At 38.9% G+C, this 25315-nt stretch overlaps 1 protein-coding gene across 6 annotated transcripts in view; it reads left to right on the top strand.

Moving 5' to 3' along the window:
- CFAP97 (cilia and flagella associated protein 97) overlaps positions 1–25315 on the top strand; it is a 35959-nt gene continuing 10644 nt past the window's right edge. The window contains exons 1-5 of one of the 6 annotated variants that reach the window (XM_049796863.1): positions 1–85; positions 9406–9464; positions 12009–12865; positions 12955–13026; positions 24417–24679. In XM_049796863.1, the coding sequence (XP_049652820.1) occupies positions 9418–9464; positions 12009–12865; positions 12955–13026; positions 24417–24679 (1239 nt within the window). In that variant the 5' untranslated portion in view covers positions 1–85; positions 9406–9417. Of the gene's footprint in view, positions 86–552; positions 647–9280; positions 9465–9855; positions 9963–10334; positions 10344–11989; positions 12866–12954; positions 13027–24416; positions 24680–25315 lie in introns of those variants that run through there. The other 5 variants (XM_049796874.1, XM_049796856.1, XM_049796858.1 and 2 more) reach the window with 5 other exon arrangements.

The following is a 25315-nucleotide window of genomic DNA, read 5'->3' as shown; positions in this document are numbered from 1 at the left end:
GTAGGAGCTTGGCATCTAGACGGCGGCCGCAACGCTGCGCGGTTCCCCCTTCCCCTCCTCTCTCTTTCTCTCTCCTCCCGTGCGTGTGAGTATCCGCCTCGGCTGCCTGCGCGGTTACCACAACAAAGCCGGGGAGGGGGAGGCGGCGGCTTGCTGCTTCCCGGGGGCTGCCGGCCCGGCCCGGCCTGGCGGCAGTGGGGCCGCCGGTGCTCCGTCTCCGGGGTTGCCGGTGCCTCCTTCCCCACGGAAGGCGCCCGGAGAGCGGGTGTGTGGCAGTTGGGGGCGGCGGTTGGGGGCGGCGGGAGGGGGCGGCAGGCATTTTCTTCCCCCGCCTGTGGTAATTTTTGCCAGATCAAGCAAGGTGGGAGACTGTTTTGGTTTTACATATATAAAATTTTTAATCATCATATAATTAATATTGTTATTATTTTTTACTTTGCTGTCTTTCTGCTCGGTCCCTGCCTGAGCAACACGTATGTAGGTGTCTCCCAAGCATGTCACACGCGCTATATTTGGAGGGCTTCGGCTGGCGTTTAGCCGCCAGAGTTTAGTCATGCTGCCGCATGTTATGCCTTGCTTCAGTGCCATGCCTGCCCTCGTTGCTCCTCGGGGGGATTGGAAGAGTGGTGGGAGACTTTCTTCTGAGGTACCAGCCCTCTTGTTGGCATCGTAGTTGTTGGCTTTCGGAGTGAGTTACCGTGTCATGTGTGTTGCCATCCTTAAAGTTACCTGACTAGGACGGATACGTTGAAGCAACGCTCAAATAAGAGTTTAGTGTAGTGTTTTGGTTGGGTGTAGTTAGCAGGAATTAAGTCAACTGAAATGATTGTTGTAAACAGCTTGCCTCAAGGGTGTCGAATCATCGCAGTGGTCACATCTCCACAGTTTCCTCGGGACGACAGTGTTGTAACTCCCCCTGCCCTGCACAGGGCTGTGTTCTGCACTAGCGGATCCCAGCGTGGGCCTGTACTTTGGGAAAATAACCAACCACCAAATCTCTTGGTCCCTGTGTATTTGTGTGGAAGTCACAAAAGAGGCAACTGTAAATCCTGGGCCTTTCTTGGCTGTCATTTGTGCAGCCTTTGCAGCAGAACAGAGTACTGAATTCATTGCAAAGCATCTCAGTGAGATGATAAAACAAACAGCAACATATGTCATGCTCGTGAAGCTCCGTTTTTTTCTGGAGTTTTCACAGCATATTAGGGAAATGGGCAATTTAAATTATAGTTTAGCATGCCTTCGGGCACAACCTAATTTAAGGTCATGTAACTTCTATGCCTTGGTAAAGTTCTTCCCTTGTGGTTCTGTTAAACACAATTTTTCAGAAACTGGTTTTATTATAGTATGCAAATGTTTAGACTTGTTCAGTCTTACTGTAAAATATATCTAAAAAGCATCTAGTGTTTGCATTTGGGCATTTATATATTTAAAAACTGTGTGGTTAAAATTTCTATGCAAAATTCATAGAAGCAGCAGGAAAACTATGTGGGATGGAATGAATATAATAGAAATAGCAGCACTAAATTTCTTTTGTATCCCTGCTTTTGTCTGTTATGAGGTGCTTTATATAGGGCATTGAGTGCATTGTGCATGTTTTTGCTTCTATGAAAAAATAGTTAATCTCTCTTTCTTGGATAGAAAGTGATCGCTGGAGTTGTCAGTGGAGAGAGAACGAAGTTCCACAAAAAGTTAAATTCTTCAGAGGACCTATTTGAAGACTAAAATGAAGTCATCATTACTAGAAAATTAGTCACCGGATGTTAGCTTAAGAATGGGTTTGTAAAATAATTGACATTTTAAAATACAGTTTCCAAAAATTCGGACTCAGCTTTTGGAATGCTTCAAGCTCTCCCACCGCTTTTTCCTGTTTGTTTTGGTTTGGTTTTGGTTTTTGTTTGCTTTGGGTTTTTGTTTTTGTAGCGCAGACATTGTTCCTCTTTGTATTTTCTCAGCCTAGATAATCGTTGTAATGGCATGGAATGGAGACCAGAGAAAAGGAGAGAAGTGATTTGTGGACATTCTGTTCCTTTTCTTGGGACTTAAAGCTTTTATGACCTACTGAGATTTTTGTTTTGGTTTAGTGCTTGCCCATGTTTAAAAGGGCATTCAGAGGGTCCCATGTTTCTTCATAAGACTTACGCAGGCTCAGGTGGCCATCAGGACTGCTGAGCCTGTTGAGGCTTTGAAAGTACAATTGGCCAATCCCTTTAGAGACTTGACCCGGCAGCACATACAGGTGCTTCTCTAAGCAATATTTAAAAATTTGCAGGATAGAGGTGGCATTTGGTCTTCTGTGGCATAGGTGACAGGAGCATTTACAAGCTTTTTAAAGTCTGCCCAGTCAGGAGTTGGGTGATACAATAATATACTTGGAGCTTAGAGGTAAGAGCCTCAAAGTAAGCCAGCTCCTAGGTGAGCCTAGGTATCCCCTTAAATTCACGGGAGATAGGCAGACTGTTGTTATGATGGATGCACCTTAGTGCTTCTACCAGAGCTGCTCTCTGAAGTTTTTTTCATTCTTTGCTTCCTGTTATACTTGGCAGAGACTGGTGATGGAATGATCTAAAACATAACCTATGTTCCTTGGGTAAGGTTTTTCCCATCCAACAATCTTCACTGATATTTAAGTCACAGTTCAATGATGGGTATTTGTCATTCTTTAAGTGTTTCGTTTTAATAACAATAAACACTGGAACTCCAGAAAAACCATATTACGTTGAATTTAAGAGAGCCCTATCTTTCAGCATTTTATCTGCTTTTCCATACTGATACTTCCCATCTGAAGAAATGAACAAGACATAAAAATACAATGCAAGAGAGGATCTCAAGAGGCCTTTACCTCATTTGGCCCCAACACACATTCTGAGGAAACATAAACATACTTGGACTAGTCCTAAGTGATACTTACTTAAGCTGTTCTTTGTATACTGATTTAGTGACTGAATTTCTGTACTTCACCCTGCTTATCTGTACCAGACAGTGCTTGTTCCTCTTACATAGAAATATATTCACTGAAAATTAAAAGGACTGCATTTTATCTTCAGTGGCTGTGGAGAATGTGATTGCTATGTCTGTAAAACTGTATGTGTATTTTCCAAACTGTGATAATAGGTGTTATCTTGTGGTCACAAAATGCGCATCTACTTGATCTGTGTGGAAGCACATCTATGCAAAGTGTTGAGGGAAATGCTGATGACATGCCTATTTATGCAGTCAGGTCACTAAGCATACTAAATCCATAACATCAGACGCATGAACAAACTTCTAGTTCAGTGACCATTTCTGTTGTTGGAGACAGTTCATGTGTTGTGCCACTTGGTTAAGGATGGCCTGGTATTCTACAGTATGCTGTGATTTATGTGCTGCTGAACTCCGTCAATAGTTCGTGAAATGGTGCAGTTGCTTCCTTTGTGGTCTTACCATCTACTTCAGGACTGGCACAGAGTCAAATCCAGAATATGCCAAGGTTAAGTGGCATGTGCACGGTATGGATGGTCAGCTCTTGATGAAGTTTCAATGCTCTTGAACTCTGTTACAGATTTAGTTTTGAGGTCTGGCTTCCCAACAATAGCAGATGGGTGTCTGTAGATTCTAAGCATTTCTGGGCCATACCTCTATAGTGTGCAATGAATGAGGAGCACAGACTGAACACAACTGATCTGTTAAAAGGTGAGAGTAGGGCAGAAGTTACTGTACAAATACTGGTGAAATAATTGTTGTTTCTCATTTACTTTTGAACTGTGATGAAAGACAGGGTTTATGCATCTATGTAGGTTCAAATGGGGAATGATCAATGGTGGTTTGAGAGCTTGAAGATGTACACAGAGACCTTTGAGGTTTGTGCTGTACTTTTTGAGACAGTTGATCAACACGGAAGCATCGCTTACAGGAAGAGGCAGAAGTGGTGTATGTGTTGTCATTTGGAAGATGGCAGTACCTGACTCCCAACAAACAGTCTGCAGCAGCTGCTTGGATTGGTCTCAGCAGATTCCAAGGGAGCTAATGTTTGAGTGGTGTGCTTGGGGCTTAAAGAAGGCATGCATACACAGGCCGTCACCCGACTGGTGCACCAGGTTGATGGCACTTGTAACTCCAGCCTTTACGGGGCAGATATGCTGAAGTTTTGCTTTAATAAGAGGAATTGGTTTCCTTTTTCTTGCTTGCCATTGTGGACTACTGTGTCAGATTCACCACCTTCAGTTGTGGATAGCCTGGTTGGATGCTGGTGGCCCCAATATTTAAATCTTTGTATTGGGCAGAGACACTCTTCATAGATATGCACCAGTACAGCAGGAGCAAGAAAACTCAGCCTCCTTTTACCTTGCTCTTCACCCTCAATACCTGGCAGTAGAGTCTGTCCTTTTCTGGGCTTTTTGTACCTGTATACAAATAACTTTGCTGCCAGGAATTGTTCAACATCTGTCTATGTTATCAAAAGACTGTGGCTATGGATCCCTTCTGGGAAGGGTCAGTGCCAGTGACCAGTTTCCCCCTAGCATCTTGCTGCCTTTTGGTCCCTGAGATAGCTGGTGGTGGGACTCTTGCAGGTAGTGAGAAACAGTGTATGGCAGTAGGCCCGTGAGACTTTGATGTGGAATTGCTTATGCTTGGAGAGATGGAAGGGCCTTATGAAGGAAACCCTTCCAGAGGCTGCTGATACTTTTATCTAACAACATATGATTCATTGTCTTTATTTTTTGTTTTGATTGTAAGCTGCTTCTGTTCCCCCAGGGTTTGGAGGGTTTGCTGGCCATTTTCTTAGGGTTCTCAGTAGTGAGTGAGTAGCTGTGGCCTGTTTAGACAGGCCTGATGGGCATCATCAGTCCCATCATTTAACCTCAGTAGTCTCTGACCCAGCCTTTCTGCTCATGAGGTCACAAGGTGACCTCCACTGAAGAACAAATACTAATGTGTGCATATGAGTGAAGTCCTGGAGCTACACATCCATGCCTCTCAGCATAATGTATTGCGGCTTTTCATAGTAGGGGAGTGGCTTGGTTTTGGCTCAAGAGGAACTATTTTTTTTGTTTTCCCTCTTTTTTTTTTTTCCCTTCCCCCCTCCCCTCCCCCCCCTTGTATGTTAACTTTAAGCCTTTGCCCTGCAGTCTAGGATTCTCTGGTGGTCATGTGCTTTCGTTTGCTCTAACAGATGATGGCAATTGACTCTGCTCCAGGACTTTGTAGTGCCCATTTGGTGAACTGAATCCTTGCTTGACATAGTCAGGAGACTGAGGGCTTTCTGTCGGGATCCATTAAAAAGGACACTAAAGTACTTTGGAGCATCTCCAGTGGGCCTACCTCTGTTTGGAGGCAGAACTGCTGTTCTGAGGGCTAACGTCGTAGGTTCGGGAGTTTCTAAACTATGTTTAACAGCATGCAGGGAAAAATCTTTTCCTTTGTGTCCAGCAGAGAGAACCAGGACAAAAAACTGAACCAAAACCAAGAAAAAAATAAGCAAAAAAAAGAAAACCCCAGAGGAAAAAGTGCAGCAACAGCTGGGTATATTGACCCCATAGATTCGAAGTAGCAGGTCTTCCCTCCTTCCCCTTCTGTAGTTAGGAGAGAGAAAAAGACAGTGAAAGGCATTAGAGAGCCAGCTGAGAATCAGCTGGACAAGTGGTTTTCAGATGCACTAGAAACAATGGTAGTTTTGATCTGAGCTTGAATTAGGTCCTGTCAGATCTGATCTGTGAGGGACAAATGGTGGTTCCATGGCCTGTTCAGATTCCTCAGTTCAGGTGCAAGTGTACTACTGTCTCATGAGCCAAGAACAAGAAATTTGTCATGAATCAGCAGTAAATAGTTACATGTAGGTTGTAATCTGAGCAAAGCAATTCACCCCCATGGAGTTATGTCTAGGTGGTTGATTAGCAGCAACATGGTTACCTGTAACTGGGCAGAGCCAGATTTTTCTTGGAGGTGCACCATGAAAGAATAGAAGCTAATAGTTGCAAGATGTGACATGGGAAATTCTGATTAAAGAAAAAAAAAGTCATAGTGAGGGTTGATGAGTGCTGGAGCAGATACCCATGTGGGACATGAAGTGTTCATCCTTGAAAACTTGGTTGGACAAGGCCCTGAGCAAAACTAGATCCAGCTTTGAAGCTGACCCTGCTTTGAGCAGTGGACTGGACTGGATAATGTCCAGAGGATCCCTTCCAACCTAAATTTTTCTATGATTCTAATGCCAGCTCCTGTCTGCTTTGTGTTGTTTTGCAGAATAACTTGGCTGTGCCTCAACCAGCCCTTACGTCTCAGGGTGTAGGAACAGGTCCAGCGCAGGATGCATGACTGCGTGTAGGAACAGAGCTTGGATAGACTTCTAGTGTTGGAGTTTATTCTGAGCTGGGGTTGAGGGCTCGTGTTTTGTAGATTGGTTATGAACCAGTCATGGTTTGGATTGGGGAAATTGGTACCCAAGTTTGGAGAGCATATGGTGTGAAGAACAGCTGTAGCAGGTATTGTGCTCTGAGCTTGGAAAACTGGAATATGTACTAAACAGGCTGGTTGTTTCATTCATTGGGGGTTCCCCTCAAGGGAAATAGTTTCCTGAGATTTATATTTCCTCCTTTGCATGCTTTGTTGTTTCTTCCTAGCAAAAATGAAAGCTTTAATTAAAGAGGAGGTAGGTGTGGCTGGATATGCATGGTTTGTCACATGGCTGGAAGCAGCTGCAGTAGTTGATCTTTACCACTGTTCATTTTATCTGAGAACAAACTAAGTTTTGGATTAGTCTGTTTTACAGGTTTTAAAACTTATGTTTCCCTGTGTTTCCCCTCTTTTTAAACTAAAAAAACCCTCAGAAGTTGGACTTTTCTAATTGTCTTAAATTTTTATTGCTCTCTTCTAGACACTTTCAAGTTTGTCTTTTTAGTGCCTCAGCCAAAAATGAGGAAGGGAGGGAGGAAGGGGGGGGGTGACGTTTGAACTAATGTGTTTTTACATGGTAACTTGTTTAATGATTGTTATTTTTTAAAATGTTAGGTGATATGTTTAGCATTTTAACCCTCTCCCAAGTTCACCATACAAAGAGGTGATTTGGCAGTAAGCAGGTTTTAAGGGGGCAGGATCCCTGACAGAGGGGCAATAACGAGTAAATAGAGTCAGAGGATTTTGGAATGTCCTAAAGAACATCTGTTATTGGTAGTATAAATCTTTTAATTAAAACACTTTAACCTTCCAACCCCTTAGCTCTCAAATACTTGCTCTGCTTTCTGAGATCAGGAGGGTGGGTCCCTGTTCTGAAGAGGTAGAAATTTGCATCTGAAAGGAGAAGTGCCATCTGTAGGAGACTAATATTATGGGCAAGGAGAAGGTTGCCTGCTTGGTTACTTTCTTCTGTATCAATTATACTTGCAAAGCAAAATTAATAACCCTAAACCAGAAGGTGCCTTATTGGAGCTGAATTCAACATTATTATTTCTTCTGATGCTTTATAAAAATGTTTGTTAATACATCCTAAGATGATGTCTGTTTCTTTTTGTTGCAGAAAACATATTGTTGACTCATCTTGAGTGTACTGTAGCTATGCTGTATTATGGCCTTTGTGGTGATGCACAGTATGCATGCAGTAACGTCAGAAATTTCTGATTCAGCCCACAGCATGCTTAAGGGGCTTGTTTTCCACTTTTATTAAATACCAGGATCTTAAGATGTCCTGAAAGCACTTAGGGCCTTCAGAGGATGTATAGCATACAAATTCAGTATGGTGTTCTGCGTGCTAGGAATTTGTATGTTAATAGATAGAGAAAAAACCCACGCCTTTCCTCTCTGTATGAACCATCCTCTTCCTCAATTATGAAAGTAGAATGCTTAAATGGAAAGTACACTGCTTGTACTTTAATGTTGGTTTTTTTCTTTTTTTCTATGATTTATTTCAGTATTCTCTGATGCTTGTATTTCAGATGGACTACATTTAAAAAAGTGAAAGATTGAATGGATAACTTTAATGTTTAACCAAGGTTAAAACACCTTGAATCTTTTACTAGGTATTTAATGTCTTTCATAAGTGTTAGTTTCTAACTTTCAAAAAAAATTACCAAAAAGCAGTATATGTTCAAACACAAACCCACATCTAAATCTATATGCTCACTATATCACTCTTTATGTACTATCCTACCTTCGTATAAGATACTTTATATTGGAGCCATGCCTAAAGGCCTGCTATTAGGCATTACCTACAAAAATATTTCAGGTGGTGCTGTAGTTGGCAGAGTTGCAGCTGTCAGGGGAAAAACACTTGATACATTTAGCGTGAATAAGGTTTTGATCTTTGTTTAACATGGAGGAGGATGTCAAAATCCTGCTTGTCCTTTGGGCAGTGCAGCAGCAGGCAGTGGTTGGCCTGTACGGGAGCTGAATGGTCTGTGCTCTTGCAGTGGCCAACTGGTGAGAACATGGATGTGGTCTTGGTAGGCAGACAGATGCTCAGCGTGTCAACCTCTTGACAAGAAAGTGTGGGTCCCTGCTGCCCTGACAGCCAGACTGTGTGCTCTCCTTGGCTGCTTGGCCACTGCTTTCTGATCTTAAATGGGTCAAGCTTGGTGTTTACAGATGAAGGGATTAAAAAGTGGTATAAACTAGGAGGAACTACAGTGAGGAAGACACAAAGACGAACGGGTGTGCTTAGCTGGGGTGACGGGTGGGTGTTACAAGAAATAGGGGGAGAGAGGTACTGAATTACATGGGGAGAGGAAATATTACAGTAAAAAAGATCTGACAAATAATTAATGGCCAACCTGCTCATTTGAGTTGATCATATTTGTGTTAGAGGGTTTCATGGCAGAAAGCCACAGGAAACATGTATTTTTTGTAAAGTAATATGATGATCATTAGAATTGGCAGTTAATGATAAGTATTTGACTCTAATGACATTTTTCTTGGGACTTCAGAGTATCATTTGTTGATTCTGTATTTTAACAGTTGACAACGTAGCAGAACTCTGTACTTCTCACAGAAGTAAAATTACACTCTGCCCTGTATATAAAGGGGTGTGAGTGTTTGTGTGTGTGCACATGCAGTCAATTTATTACTTTAGGCATGGTTTATCAGCAAAATTGCTGCTTCTGTGTTGCTGCTGCTTGGCAAATTCCAGCTCCCTTAAAGACATTCTAGATGCATGAGGGGAGTAGGAATCAAGAATGCCATCTCTTCATCCATTTCCTCTATACTGTTTTTAGTGGAAACTACAGAATTCATTAATGTTTAGTTTGTGAATGATTAAGAGTGTCAGTTAGAGAAATTGACCAACACAGCATGTCTGTTTTCCATTAAGATGAAGGCTGCAGTCCGCAGGGGATTGTGCCAGAAAAGTGGAAGGAGCATTTGGCAATGAAAGGGCTGGTGTTAACAACTGCTGCTCCTTGGGCAGAGTCAGACTGCTAAACTGCATTTCTCCTGTAACAGTGGTTGCTGTCCATGAATCAGTTATGGCTCAGTCTTCATGGAAAACAGCCCACTGGCAGGTAAGCTATTCCTGAGTCATGCAGAGTGGGAAGATGTGTGCTCCTTGTCTGGTGCTAATGGTGGAAAGGAATGTACAGCCTCCTTGCTATATTTTATCACCTTTTGCCACTTCTATGCTGCCCTTTTCCACTGTCTTGAGTTGAATCCCATCCTTACTTAAGAGACTGTTCAGAAAAGAGACATCTGAGGAGTCATGGTGGGAGCGTGTATTATATTATAGCCAGTAAGATACTGTTAGTGTAGTCTCTTTTGCGGGAGTAGTATTACATAAACTAAAAATACATGGATGTGTATATTGCACTCAATAAAATCTTATATTTCAAGCTGTACTAGTTGGTCTGCATCCACCTGCAAACCTGGTTTTTGCCTTATCCCCTTATGCTCTTACAGGTACAACAGTGCTGACAGTGTATCAAATCTATGTATTTGAGACAAGTGAAATACACCACATGCCTGCTTTTACCAATCAGTCATAATCTAGCTGAAGCTACAAATTGGTGAGATGCTAGTGCCTTAAGTAATAAAAACCTTGCATTTTTTGTTTTAATTGTAACACTGTACTTCCTATATTCATTTTCTTCATAGACTTGACTTTGCCCAAGTTGTACTTGCTAAATAAATAATTCATGATCTATAGTCTACAGGTAACGCAGAAAAACTTGGCTTGCTTCCCTTCTGGTTTAGGCTAGATGAGGTAGAAAATTAAATGTAAATAATGTGTTACTTTTGTGATTATTTTTTTTTTCTGTCGTGCGTGTTTTGATATATTAAAATGCATTATCCTTTTAGGAAGCTGCTCTAGGAAAACTTCCAGGAATTCACATGACAGTTGGGCGTTGCACACTATGCAAGCTGCCTGAAGCCAGGGATCACAAGAAGTGACACAAATATGAAAAATTTCCAAATTCCATGTAGCATTTCAAACTAAGAGTTCCAGGTGTTTTATTCCTTTGTTCTGTTGCTCTTGGAGGAGCTAGGTGCTTTAAAGAGTTTCTCTTTATGGTACCAAAGCTGACCTCTGCTTCTATTGTTTAATAGCGTTTTCAGCTTTATACAGCATCTAACCTTATTAAGTCTCTCTTCAGTTCTTCAGCTTTGTGAATCTTAAAACCGCAGGAGATTCCACACCTTCTGTTTTTAAGGTTTATGTTGTGCTTTTGGTATTTGGGGTGCATATTTCAAATTCCTGTAAAACTGTATATTATTTGAGAAGTGGCAAGATAACTGAGTGACATAGACCTTTAAAAGTTTTGTATTTTGAAGCAATTTTAGCTAGAAGCTTTCTTGGGAATTGTCTTGCAGTTTCAAAGCAAGTTTAGGAATTCCTTTTTCACCTTTGTTTGCCATGGCAACAAACTATATGTGGTTTAAGGGAGACCATCCATCTTGTAAAATACTCTGGTTCTCCTGCCTTGTATAGTTGCTTCCACTGTCTCTGGTTTTGGTTTCCTTGGCTCTAAAGAATGTTATGTGTTTATTGATTGCAGCTTAAAAAAATTATATGAAACCTGTTGTAAATAGGAGAAAAGTATTGCTGGCTAGATGGGAACAGTAGTCTTTGATACTGGCTGATTTTGTTTGGTTGTGAGCTGTTTGGTTTTTTTTTTATTTTAACTCTGTGTATATCCTACTAATGAGTGGAAATGTTCATATCCCCCCTGCCACATGCATAGGATCTAACGCCATGTATTTCTGCAAGAAGTATGACATGACACAATAGGAACAGATTTGTAGAGCATAACTGTTAGTGCTGAGGACCTGATATCCACACTGTATGTATTTGGGCTAGCCATAATCTGGTCCCATGGACTGTATGTTGACTGCTTGTTTAAGTGCACTGGTTTTGTGCCTGGAGCACACTTTAAAGGTTATAGTTTCATCTGAAAGAATCAAGTTTGCTCACTGTACTATGCAGTGTGAGTTACAGAGGACTGTCAAGATAAGCAGGCTTCTGATCCAAACTAAAACATTAACACTGACACACCCTACATCTATTACCATTTAACCTACACAGCCATGGATCTTTTGATATAAATTGAAATTGCTCTTACTTTAAGTGCTGAAAGTGTGCAGTTTGGATGGCTATGTCAGCCAAGATGATAACCACCACATACAAACAAGTTTTTTTAGTATAAAATCCAAACTAATGACAGCTCATTAGTGGCTCTAGCTTAAAATGTCTCTAGCTTAAAGGGACAAAATAAGACACTTCAATTGCTTGTTTGTAGTAGTTAAGACTTTTTAGCTGCTAACAATGTTTGTCTAATTTCCTTAGGAGTAAAAGTTTTGAAATAGTGATGGGTTTTGTTGGCTTAAAGCATTTCAGTCTAACATGTAAGCTGTGTACAATAAGGGGGCACTAAATTTCTTTATAAAACTCACTACAGAGTTGTCCATAGCAACATAATTAATTGCAGAATTATAAATTACTAGAGCTAAAAGTAAAGAACAAAACTATTATGCTAAAAGTGTACTTGCATCTGGTTTTATGCTAACCTTTGGAAACCTTTTCTGATGGTTGCAGGTGGCACTTTATATTTCAGTATGGACCAGTTTGAAGATGTATCAGATGGTGAAGTGGATCATGCTTTCTTTGACAGTGATTTTGAGGAAGAGAAAAAGAAAGCTGAAGAAGATGGTGAATGTATAGAGAAAGGAAGTACAAAGGCAGCTTTTGCACACCCTGATTTGGTTTCTAATTCAAAGGATGCAAAGTGTGAGGAGGAAACTGAAGAAAAGCAGAAAAATTTGCAGAAGGATCAGTCCCTAGAAAATAGCACAGATCATCTTGGAGATGCTTCATCTTTGTCACTTTCTCTAGTTGTGGAGAATGCAGGTACATCTGGAGTGACATCTGCAGCAAGTGGAGGAACACAGGAGAATGTTTCTGCTGGAATCCCAAAAATAGTTAAAGAAGGTGAAGAAGATTACTACACAGATGAAGAAGATAGTAGTGATGATGGAAAAAACCAGAAGGTTAGACCAAAGTCAGCTAAGCAGTCAAACAACATAAAAAAGGCTAGCAAAAAATATACTAATATCAGCTCCTCCTCTTCTTCTTCCTCTTCCTCCTCCTCCTCCTCATCCTCAAGCTCAGATACAGAATGTTCTGATACAGATTCCGATAGCTGTTTATCAGATTCATCTCATTCTTCTTCAAAGAGGAATGCTTGTAGGAACGCTCTTCTGTCTCCAAAACAAAAATTCAAGTCAGCAATGAAATTACCAGAAGGAAAACCAAAGCTTGGTGACTACTTGGAGGAGTCTGAAGATACAGTGACTGACGTAACACCTCTGTCAACTCCAGACATCAGTCCTATCCAGTCTTTTGAACTAGCAGCATCAAATGATAAGAAACTAAAAATAAAAAGACAGGAAAATGTGAACCAAGAATTATACGGTAATTTTGAAGAATTTAAGTACAACACAAAATTTGTAAAACCTAGGGGGCTGGGAAATCCAATCTTATATCTGTATTTCTTTCATTAGATTCCGAGTTTGATCGCAGATATACTCGAAAAGTCTTGCATGATGCCGTGGACCTGAATCAGCTTTTGAAAGGTGATTTTTAAATTTCCTTTTTACAAAATATGACATCTGTACATTGTTGAGAACAATTGAGTTCTAATAGAAGAGAATGAGGTTTTAATATGCCACATGTATTTTTTAAAACTGGTTTGTGATTAAGCTCTGTTGATGTAATTCTTCGAATTCTTATGTGCGTAAATAGTACTGATTCTACAGTGGAAAGAAGCAGCATGTGTATGAGCATGTGTTGGTATGCATATACCTAGAAGTAAGATATATAGACAGGGTGAATCTCTAAATAAGATTTGATATATTAACAAATTGAATAATTAAACTGCACATGCATTTTGAGAAATCAAGGCTTACAGGACTGCCACAATTTACTATTTAAATTAAAACGCCAACCTTTCTGATCAAATGCTGGGTTATCAACCTTCAAAATTGAAAGGCAGTCCAAAATACATTGCATGATAAATAGTATTCATATATTTAAACTTCTGGTACCTTTTTGATAATGAAGTGGAATTATTTGAAATTCTTCTGAACTAAGTGTCTGCCTTCTAAAATACCATAAAGTTGAGTAAAGGTATTTTAAAGAGAAAAATAACAGGTAGTCTTTACTAAAACTTGAGGGGTTGCTTCTTGCCAATAGATTTAATAAATCTTAATGAAGTGTAAGACAGAGAACTTGGTATCTCTTTCACTGCATTCATTGCAAACCTTCATTGTATGGGGTGAGAATGCACTCGATGATCTCATGTGCATATTTTAAGGTCTACACAGTGCTTTTGTGCTTCTTTTCATGGCCTGGAGTTTTCAGTAGTAAAATCTATCAAATAAAAGAGCCTTGGCTCAAGAAATCTGCTGATTTCAGGTGAGAAAAGCCTCTAAGTCTGGTACATTTCAACCCAAGTTTGCTGTATTGCAGTAGGTCCGGCATGATTAAAACTGCATGTGTTGTCTTTCTTCATTTTGCACCTTGTCAGACTGAGCCTCTAGTGAGTAAGGATTCGAAATATATTGTATGCATCATTTAACTTTCCTGTGAGTAGAAATGAGGATTTTACTTGTGTAGAAATTCTTCTGATGGTAAGGAAAGCAGAGCTAGCCACCAAGAAGGGTAGAGCTGATTCTCAACTCTGACAGTCCTTGTGCTCACAGCAACTCTTTTGTACTAGAAAAGGCTCCAACCACTTGTCAAAACATGATGTTAGAACAGTTGTTGCTAGGCAATTGAAATTATGATGTCCTACGTCTTTATTTGTTCCCTGATAGCAAGAAGCTATTTAATAACTGGTGATAATGGGAGGATTCATCTCATCCCTAAACCAAATGGGTATTATAGCTCAGACTAAGTATTCTCAGAGATGAATCTCTGTTTGGAGGCAGGGGCGGAGTTTTTTCCCCAAACTGAAAAACAATTCTAAATAACAATAAGGAAGATTGAGTAATGAGAAGTAGAATTCATATAGTCTGGTAGCTAATGTTCCTGATTAACATGCATATTACTCCCAAGTGCCTCTCTAAATTGGCAAGCACAACATAGCTTAATTACTTTGGGTATTTCAAAGTTTAAATGGGGCAGGATTATTAATGGTGGAAAGTAACCGGTCTGGGAAAACAGGAGCTAATCTTATTCTGAGTTACTGCTTCCAGGTTTTTCTGTACTCAGTAAAAAAAAAAAAAAAAAAAAAAAAAAAGTGCAAATCATTTCCCCCCACAGTCTGCATTAAATGTTCATCAAAACTGCATAGGCATGAACATTGCTTCAAGTAAGAACAGCGTAAGCCCAGACCTGAGTGCATGAAAGAGTATTTAAATGATCATCACAATGTCTCAGATTTGGTTTTAAAGTATAATATTCTTCCAGTAATCTATACTGATGAAACATTTCACTTTAAATTTCTGTCAAATATGCTTGTAATGTAGCTGGGCCGAAGCATTTACAGCAGTTATGCGAGTTCAGTTTCCCAAGGTTCACAGAAGCTTGCAGAATTTCAGTGTGATCTGTTACTGTGTTGTTTCTAGGGGGTGTGCAGTAACTAATTTTGTACAATTCTGTGCACTGGTAATGTGAACATTTGGGAAGACTACAATCTCTTGTATTAAAAAAGAATCACAAGAACAAAGGGAAGAAATCTGTTAAAAGCACATGGTATTCAAAGAACAGGTTTTGGTCTGGTTATTAAGCAGCAAGGTAGTTTGTGTATCTTTAAAATAGAATTCATTTGAAGCATTTAGAAAAAATGTTGCAGTTAAATTAAAAAGGAGTTGAAATAGTTTTTCTTCTACATTATATGCCCTTGATACATATTTGTGCTCATATTGCGAACTATTCATTTTATATGCATTTTAAAAAATCATGTAGGTAAAAAAATTTGTCATGCCCTTACATCTCCTGAAACTATGTTTGTTTTTGATAGAAGCCAAATTTTAAATTATGCCATTCTGAATAATTTAAAATCTCACAAATAACATAATTCTAGTTGGAAATCTCATACTCTCCAGAAGCCAAATTTTAAGTTATGCCATTCTGAATAATTTAAAATCTCACAAATAACATAATTTCAGTTGGAAATCTCATACTCTCAATGCTGTATATTGTGCTTTGAATGCTTTTTAAGTGGGTATTGCTGTCCAGCTTTATCACTGATTTTAGAAATACTCTTTAGTGACCAGAACTCTGAACAAGAGATTGGTAAAGGTATGTGATAACACTTGGTTGCTACATCTGAAAGTTGTCATTTTATGTATGCTGTTACTGAAGTGAATGTTACCACATACTACAACTTGCTGTGTAGCCTCCATTCGCCCTGTGGAAAATAACTGAACTAGTTTTAGTCAAAATGGCTGAAATCTACTTGGTAACAGTAGCTGGGGGCAAAGTGAAGGTCGTGTTTGAAAACTGGAGAGAGGCAGGTTCTGCATGTTGCCGAAGGCAAATAAAGGATGTGAATGTAGTCCTTATATTGGGATTTATTAGACAGGAGTGGATCCCTGTTTCAAAGGGAAGGAGGAAGTACAATAAAATGTGCAGTTTTCAGAACCTGCAGGTTGCATGGCGGTATTGTCATGGCTTTGTGTGCATGCTGATGTAGGAGGGCCATGTGAACAGTAGAGCACTCCTGAGAGCAGATGCAGCATGAAGGAAGACAGATAAACATATGCAGTGAAGAAAGTGTGGAGCCCAGGTATCTGTAAGCTACCATGTTAAGGTATGGGGTGCACACTCACACTTGCAGTTGTAAGAAGCCTGCAGTTTGCAGTGGGAACGGTGTCACTAGAAACTGCAGGCCATAGTGAAAGCAGAGATGGCGCACAGTGGGTGGATAAACTCAGAGCTTTTTGGATCGACCTCTGTTGTTTATTTCCAAATCAGTCCCGTGGCAGTGTCTGATACTCAGTTCAGACTGGCTTTGAGTTCAGGTGGAGGCATCACCTCTCTGCAGCACCTTCCCTGAGGAGCAGAGCCTGCCCCGCGTGCTTGTACTGAAGCCCTGTGGCTGCAGGCCCTGGAGTACTAAAACCAGCCTGGGTCATGTTACAGTCTAGGTCCACCTTGGACCATGTTGTTCAAGTTACTGGACTTAGTGATTACTTATTAATTATTCCTGCATTGTGCATAAAAAATCTTGGGTTTATCTGTGATACTGTTTTGGTAGCTGTGAACTGCTGAGTTGTTTAATTGTTCTTGCTAGTGGTTTTTACTTCTGTTCATGAAAATCACATGCTGTTTAGGTGGCGTGCTTATTTAAACTGTATATAAATGCTAAATACATGACACTTGAATCCTTTCATTTTTGCAGACATAGAAGTCAATGTTTAGGAGGTTTATGTCATTTCATTACAATGCTAAAGCTGATGTCATGTAGCTGTTGTCATTATGGTGTACGACTATAAGAACTGTTGCAGCACTGTGGAGTTGGACAGCCACACTGCTTAGGAATTTAAATACCTTATCAATGTGGCCAAGAACATAACTGCTCACAATTTCAGTTGCTCAAGGTTAGTAGGGTTTATATTTTACAGACCTCTCGTCACTCTTTACCTCTCTTTTTTTCACCATCTGTATGGAAAAAAATACACGTGTGATTATGATTTTTCAGGTAGAAATACACTTCTTCAGTTATTTCATGATGTTGTATAGATTTTTGTATGTAATTCTTTTGTGAATCAATGTTGTTTCCACTTTGCTATAAACCTTAAAGATCTTTCAGAAAATCAAAATAATAACTAACTCAGAGAAATACTCAAAACCCATAATAATAAATGTCAGTGTTATCTCCTCTGCTGTACTCTTGAGTAATCTGAACACAAAAAGAATTAAATATGCCAATGCAAAGAAATAGATTGTCAAAAATTGGTTTTGTTAGTACTTTCATAAAGCTCTGTGTTAGAAAGCTGGGAATAAAAAAAATGGAAAAAATTCTGATGCTGTTTTGCTTGATCCTATGTCTTGATCCAGTATCCCATGTAATTTTAAGGAATTGAGGTTATGCAGATGAAGAGATGGGTTAAGCATACGAATGTGACACAAGCACTCATCCCTTTCCATCCCATTATGCTACAGACTTGCTCTCTGTCTTTGACAAGTTTCTTGATTTCTGTAGTTCAGAATACAGAGCTGTATGCTAAAAATGGTGTTTATCTCTTTATCTGAATTTATGTTGCGTATCAATACAGTAGTAATGGGATTGCACAAGGTATATGGAGTGCTAAAGAATTTAGCACTTCATGTTTTCTTCTCTGTAAAATGGGGTTGATACCTGCTTATTTTACAGAAGTGTCTGTGAGAATTAGTCTGTAAATCCGTGGTATTAGCTATTATTAACTTGAGGAGGTGGTGTGATGGGGTAAGTAGGACAATGGGCCACAGGCTGAAGACCTGAATTCTATCCTTGAAGCTCTCGCTGACCTATATGCTCTCTGATAAATCTTTTTGCCTCTTCTGTGCCTTAGATTTTTCTATTGTAAAATAGTCAGAGCTCACTTGGTGAAAAGCACTGTGATATAAATATCATTATTATGAAAGTAAAAGCTCTGTGTTTCTGAATAAAAGCTATTGTAGAAAACTAAATAGCAGCTTCAACTGAACATGTAGCAATTGCTTTAATTTTTTTTTTTTTTTTGCTATAATTTGTCACTCAGGAAATAGAATAAGTTTTTTATAGCTGAAATTTTCTCTTCTTAGGGATATGTTATTTGTGTGCTCATTCATGCTGAACTAGTATGTTTGTAGAATAACTGTTAAAAAATATGTAAATTTAAAGTAGACTCTTAAATATATACATAACATCCAAACTCTACAGTTGAACTAAGCCTTTACAGCTTTTTCACTAAGTTTTGTTTAGTTTGTATGTTCATAATTTGAACTAATTTTGTGTGCATGTGTATACACATATGCATCGTTCTCACAGGTCTAGTAACTCATGTTGAGGTAGAAGAGCAATTATCAGCTTATTCTTATATTTAGAGTTTGAAACCAGATTGAAAATCTTTAAGATTGCAAAGAGATCCAGACTTTCCCAACATCTAGGGTATCTGTTCTTTCTCATTACATCAAGAAATAACTAGCAGGAACTAGCAGGATTCCCCTAATTAAGCAGGGGAAATTTATACTTGAAAAGTACATTCTCCTTTTCTTAAAAAAAAAATCGAATCACAAATTCTCCAAAATCCTTTTTAAAGAGTTCTGTGACATAAAGGAATGGATATTCTAGGAAATATTTGATTAGAAATGCTACAGGGAAATAGTTTTAGATTGAAACTATTAGATATTGGTGACGAACTGTGACTTAATCCTTTTGTGTTTTTTCAGATGTGTTACAGATGTGGTAGTGGAGCAGTATAAAACAAAAACAACGGGCAAACTCAAAAGTGTAAGCACTGAAGCAATTTAATGCATTTTCCTCTACTGGGATTGCAACAGATAAACTGAAATACTTATGATATTAATTTTAGCCTTAATGCCATTAGGACAGCTGTATCATCCTGTCCTAATTCATTTGACTTGCTAATCATAATTTGTATTTTATGTAGGGTTTGGCCTTTCTCACTTTGCAAGGTCATTTCAATACTTGCAAACTGAAAGCAATAAACAGCTTGTTTATTGTTTAAAAGAAAGTCAGGTGTCTCCCCATGGAAACCAGCTTTCATAGAAATCCTGTGAATACCAGAGAATTTTCTTTTCCTGCTTACCAGTACATGAGAAACAGACTGCACACTGTGCAAGTCTTTATGCAAATGCTGCTGCTTGTTTATCCCCCTCACCCAAATTAGTGATTTATGGTCTAGCTGACAATGAAGTGGTAAGTAGGGATTTAGTTAAATTGGTTATTACCCACTGATAGAGTATGAAGCTATGGGTAAATCATATTTAATTGTTCCAAGACATACAAACTCTTTAGAACCTTAAATCATAACCTTCAACTGTAGTGTTGCCTTATGTTGTCATTGGCCACTGCAAAAATAGTCAGATAAACCATTCAAACGCTTACGCATTGTGACTAAAGAGTAGTGTGTGTGCATTGTTGAATAAATCATTGAAATAACTTTGAAACTCAAATATTTGAGTTAATAACAGTAACTGTACCTGAAATATTTAATCGCTTTTAGAATAAATGCATTTGCCTCTTACATGGCATCTTGATTCTTTTTTGTTTATTGATGGTGAATTGTCCCTGGTTTTGTGGGCTTGTTTGTGCTGACGTCTCTTAGACACTTACTGCCTTTGCCATGAAAGCAATGTTGCTGCTGGTGAATGTTGAAGCACATTCAATGCATATTGGACATACATACCTGCTGTGGATTATCTAATTAATTTTCTGTCATGGTAAGTGTGCAGAGAGAATAGGAATATGATGCTGTATAAGTGGTGCTTTGCAGAGTGCAGGTTGGACAGATTTTTCAGCCAGGTAACTTTGGAAGTAGTGGAAAGTATTACTGCTGATTAGAAGTTCTGGGGTCAGAAGCCTCATTCTGGACCATGGAAATAGCGTCACCCCTGCTTCAGGAAGACCTGCAGAACCTTTTGCGTACTGCCTCGTTAGATTGCTACTGTGATTTATTTGAGCATTCTTTAAGGAGTAGTGATTTCATGGATGACCCCTATCGTCTGCTTGTTCTGTTAGGAACAAGCACTTACTATGTAATATTAGTGATCCTCTTTCAATAAGTGACACGGTATGCATTCTGTTGCTTGTCTTTTTTCTACTAAACTTTAAACTCTCCTGTCACACAGTTCCTAAGGAGATCAGTATTGCATTTGCTGTGATTTAGAAAAGGTTATCTATGGATAGGCTTCAGTCAGTTACGGTTTGTTTTGAAATGGTATTTGCAGCTTAAAATCTTCCTTAACATAGATCTTAACTGAGTAAAACACAACTCTAATATATTAGCTTACAGCTTGAAGAACAACAAACCAACTGCTTTTAATGTGTTATCTGATCCAATGCCTCCATGTACTGCAGCACTACTGCCGCAAAGAGCTACTTGAGAAATTTAAAATGTGGTTCGTCCTTAAGTCATACAGAAGGCTAACTATAAAAAGATCAGTTGAGGAACTGAAGAAACTAGTGAGGAACTAGAGAGTTTTAGATTGATCTTTTCACCCCATCCACTTGAAGTATCCTGTGCGTGTTGTATCAGGTCTGAACTTTTGGTGCAAAATTAATGAGTCTTCTGTAATTCAACAACGTATCAAGAGATTAGTTGCTAGGTTTTGGCAGTCTTCTGCTCAGGCTCCACTTGATGACAGCAGAACCTTCATGGTGATATTAACAATTTTTTCACTTTATTAATAAGTTTCCTTTGAGTTGTGATAAATTGGTATTATCACTGTTAGCAAGCCCTTAGCCTCAAGAGTTGTCAGAAAGCTGTTGGCAGTAGTAAAGGCAGTTTCTACGCTATGTCAGTGTAAGTAATAATGAGGCTAAGATGAACAGCATACTGAAGAAAGTGAGCTGGAGTCTCTTTTCTGCCTGCCGCAAGTAGGAAAGGCTATCTTTATGGTGAGGTGATAAAAGATGTGGGTGAGGCGCTGTAGAAGGAAAATGTATTGAAAGGAAAAAGACTTATGAGAGGCTAAGAAAAGGAGGAAGAAAGAAGAGATGAATGAAAAAAGACAAGGCTGTGTATTGGGGGGATGTGACTGAAGAAGCTGAAAGGTGAGAGTAAAGTTAGTCAGTAAAATTTTATCAGGCTTTACTCATGCATATAATAAGTAGTATCCAGTAGAGCAATGCATGGAAATGTACATAGATATGCATTCACACTAACTGCCTGAGAGCTTCTGGTAAAATACCCCTGGTGGTTAATGCTACAGAAGTTGCACACCACTGCCCTCTAGGAGATCTGAGTGACAACACAGTGCCTGTTGAGTCCCGTGTGTAGCAATCGCTACAGGGTTCCACAAATCATTTATTTCTGAAATCATTTACTGATCAGCATTGAGGGGGAAGGGAAAGGTGTTTGTTCCATGTCATTGCTCTGTTTTTATTTTTTCATCACAGCTGACAGGGGTTATCCAGAAAAATGAGCAAGTCAAAAGATAAGTAATTACCTTGCTGCTTATTTATCTCTAAGCATTTTTAATCTGTGTTTACTGGTTATAGTTCATAGCTACATCATAAGAGTATACACTCTCCACAAAAGTATAGCCAGCTACATTATAGAGAATTAAAACTATCATATACCAGTGAAGACATGAGACCTGTATTTCTAATTAAAAACATTCAGAATGCCATTGCTTTAAATGGAATTTGTCTAGTTCACCATTCACAGAAAGAAAAGAGCTGTTTGGAATTTGCACTGACAGTTATTCAGAAGCTTAAATGTGTCTTGTAAGAGACTGCATCACCAATAGCGTTGGTGCCACAAAGCTGCGTCAAGACTTCAGTTGAACAACTGTTCTTTGCCACAACGTGATTTCCACTCTCGCATATGATGTGCCGTCTTGTTTAATCTGTGAGATGCTATGGATGTAAGGCAAGAGATGAAATTATCTTTCATAGCTTCGTAATAATACAATTATCAATTATGTAACGATATATAATAAATACCTCCTTCAGATAGTTGTTCAAATTACTTTCTTTCAGCTGTGTTCTGCTGTGCTGGTTTTGCATGTTCCCATAAGGACATATGTAATTTTTGTTTTTACTGAGAAGTATACTGCAGCTTGATGTTATCATGTGAATTGTGTGGCTCTAGTTATTTTCTGTGCATTTTCTTTGTCCCTTGTAGGTGTATCCAGATGAGTCTTATCCCAGGTTTGTCTCCCCAAATGGTGTTGATGGCTGTGCTAGTTTTTCCTTGAGAATAACTTACTAAATTGTGTAAAGATGCTTTTCAAGATATTTATACTTTATTAACCTGTTGATTGGCACACTTGATCTGCAGTAGTTTGCATTGTGTCTTGGTTTTGAGGTGATTTGCATTTTCTCTTGACAGATTCAAGCAATTTTTGCTAATGTGGACAACCTCATGCTTCCTAGGGGCAGTTCTTGCCTATATTGGCTAGTGTACTGATGTTGCAAGCTTACCAATTTCCAGAGGGATTTTGAAATTCATGAACTGTTTGGATTTTGAGTTCTGGATACTGTTTCTAAATTTCTCAAAGACCGTAGCAATATTTGCTTGTATCAATTCTGGAATAAACTTGGTTGAGATACTGCAAGAAAGATTTAATTTCGTTTTGTTTTGAAGTAAGAACACTCTCATCATTCTTTGAGGTTTTTAAGGTATTAAAGGCCGCCTCAGACATCCCTCGCCAAAAAATTGCTGATGTGGAAGTATTTGCTGAGGAAATATTACTGCATGCCTGTTTTTTTTCTTTCTGCTTTTCTCAAAGCTTCTGCTCTGGATGCTTGTTTTGCTTGTGTGTGGCTTTTAGGGGTAAGAGTGAGGGGTATCTTCTGGAGGCACTGTGATATTGGAGTAATGTGGGGAATGGGTTGAGTAACGCTTTCTTGTCTGTGTCTCAGCTCCAAAAATCTGTTTGATCTAACCTGCTACCACCATTCCTGTACCATAGATAATGCAGTGGTTTAATGGGGTAATATCATGACAGCAAAGCTCTTAAAACAGTACCCAGAAGATCTACAGCAGAGCTTTAGAAAGCAAAGGCTTAGAAATAGGTCAAGAGCAAAGCTCCAGTGGAACTGTAATAAACATAGCTGGCTCTGACTGAGAGTGAGGTTTCCCAGTTATTATCTTATCTTGCAATTATGCTAGCCTGTCTTGCTGTGTATTTTTAAGTGTGCATTCTTTGTTCTTTTGTCTCAAAACCTCATATCCTGGTTTAATTTGTTGATTTTTACTGTTTTAAATTGCCAGGCCCCAGTAATTTTTCTTCTGTTGTATACGTTCACTCAGTTCTCTCCACCCATTAAATTTAATTTTCATCTTTCCCTTCGCAATTCCTGCACCAACATGATGTAGGATTGCTTCAGGAGCAAAGGATCAACAGAATGACTTCAAGAAATGCATTTTGTGTCTCCCGAGTCATGTTTCCCCAGTGTCAGTTTTCTGTCTGAAACATCATTTCTGTTCTGCCTCTCAGCTAAGACAGATATTTTAGATATCTTTGGAGCAGAGTTTAAATCTCTTTCCTTGCGCAAACATCTAAATACTAATTTGTGGTTTAGTTCTTGGTTCTGTAAGTTATTTCTAGTCCTGGCTTGCTGAAGCTGTTTTTTCTATTGCTTGGAAAACTTTTCTGATGCTTATATTGGTGCCACAAATTATACCACTGTCATTATGATTATTTTCAATGTTGCTTTAGTGCTGTGTAATGGTAGCCCCATTAGCATATATATATATAATTGCCTATGCTGATTGCTGGTACCATAGCAACTGCAGTAAAAATACTTGAGGATGGAAGTCTAAGCATATTGTGTCAATGTAGAAGTTGGGCAACCATACTGGTAAAGGTAGAGATGACGGGTGGTCAGAGTCAAAGGGGAGAATCAGGAATACTGACCATGCAGAAGTAATGACTGTGCACATAAGGCTGATTTGTATTCTGATTTCTAAATAACAGATACATTTTACACAGATGCTTACAGTGTCTGTGTGAATATTGCTGATTCTTTTGTATTGCTCAGTTGTTTGCTGTATCTGTTCAATTCCTCTGGATTAAGGGTCATAAATGGGAAGGAGGGGGATTCCTAGTGAGAAGGAAGCAGATGGGCTTTAACGCCAAAATTATACTTGAGTTTTGTGGTGAATCGTTTGTAAAATCAGTGTACTGAGGACAACTGAGCATCCCTGGAAAATTCTGAAATGCATAAATCTAGAATTCAGATGGGGAAAGATTAAATGTACCTTGTTTTTTCAGGTCTGTAAATAAACCCTAATAATAGAATGCAAGATTTGTTTAGGTTTAGGTTTTTAATCTGAGTATTTTACTTCTTGCCATTTTAAAGCTTTCTTACAGCTGGAGAAGAAAGAACAAAAACTAACCATCGATCAGCCATCTAAAGGAACGAGGAAAAATTACTCTTTCACAAATGAAGAAGTAAGGCAGATTGATCGGGAAAACCAAAGGTTGCTAAAAGAACTGTCCAGGCAGTCTGCAAAGCCAAGAAGAAGTACCACGTTGAAGAAGTCATCTGTACCGCCTCCTAAATTGTACCACAGTGCCCTCAACAGGCAAAAGGAGCAGCAAAGAATTGAAAGAGAAAACCTGGTAAGTTTTGAGAACTGATTTGGATCAGTAAATTGAGAAGGACTATTTGTCGCCACGTGAACTACTGATAAATACTTACAAAACTGGTAAGGCAGCACTTGGAGCTTTATTCCAGTGAGTCTGCAATGAATTTCCATTACTATGATCTTTGTATAATTGTTCATATGTTGTTGGGGGTTTTTTTGGGGGGTGGGGGTGGGGAATGATGCTTTTTTTCCAAATGAAAATAGATTTCAGTTTATATGAATTTGCTCTGCTTTAGTATCATTCATTTTTAGAGGAACAACCATTATTGTAAACGTGCTTATAACTTTGGATAGCAGTCTGACTCTATTCATCTTGTTTCATGCATTGTGATTACTAGTCTCTCAAGAACAGGCTTGCAAAAAATGAAGCAATCAATATGATAGCATCAAACCCATTGTATTTGAAATACAGAGGATACTATGTGAATGTCAGTTTTGGGTTTTGACTCATTTTTATAGTTATCTGTCTCTTTCAATATTTGTAGCACTTTGGTTGTCACGGTATTTGAATGTAATGGCAATCACAATAACTTACTCTAGTGGAAAACAGAAATTGAGGCTCATTTGTAAGGATATTGGCAAAGTTGCCAAATAACAAAAATAATACTGG

Source organism: Accipiter gentilis, chromosome 3, assembly GCF_929443795.1.
Source record: "Accipiter gentilis chromosome 3, bAccGen1.1, whole genome shotgun sequence".
NCBI lineage: Eukaryota > Metazoa > Chordata > Aves > Accipitriformes > Accipitridae > Astur > Astur gentilis.
Note: the sequence above shows the minus strand (reverse complement) of the source record. Positions and strands in the feature narration are given on the sequence as shown.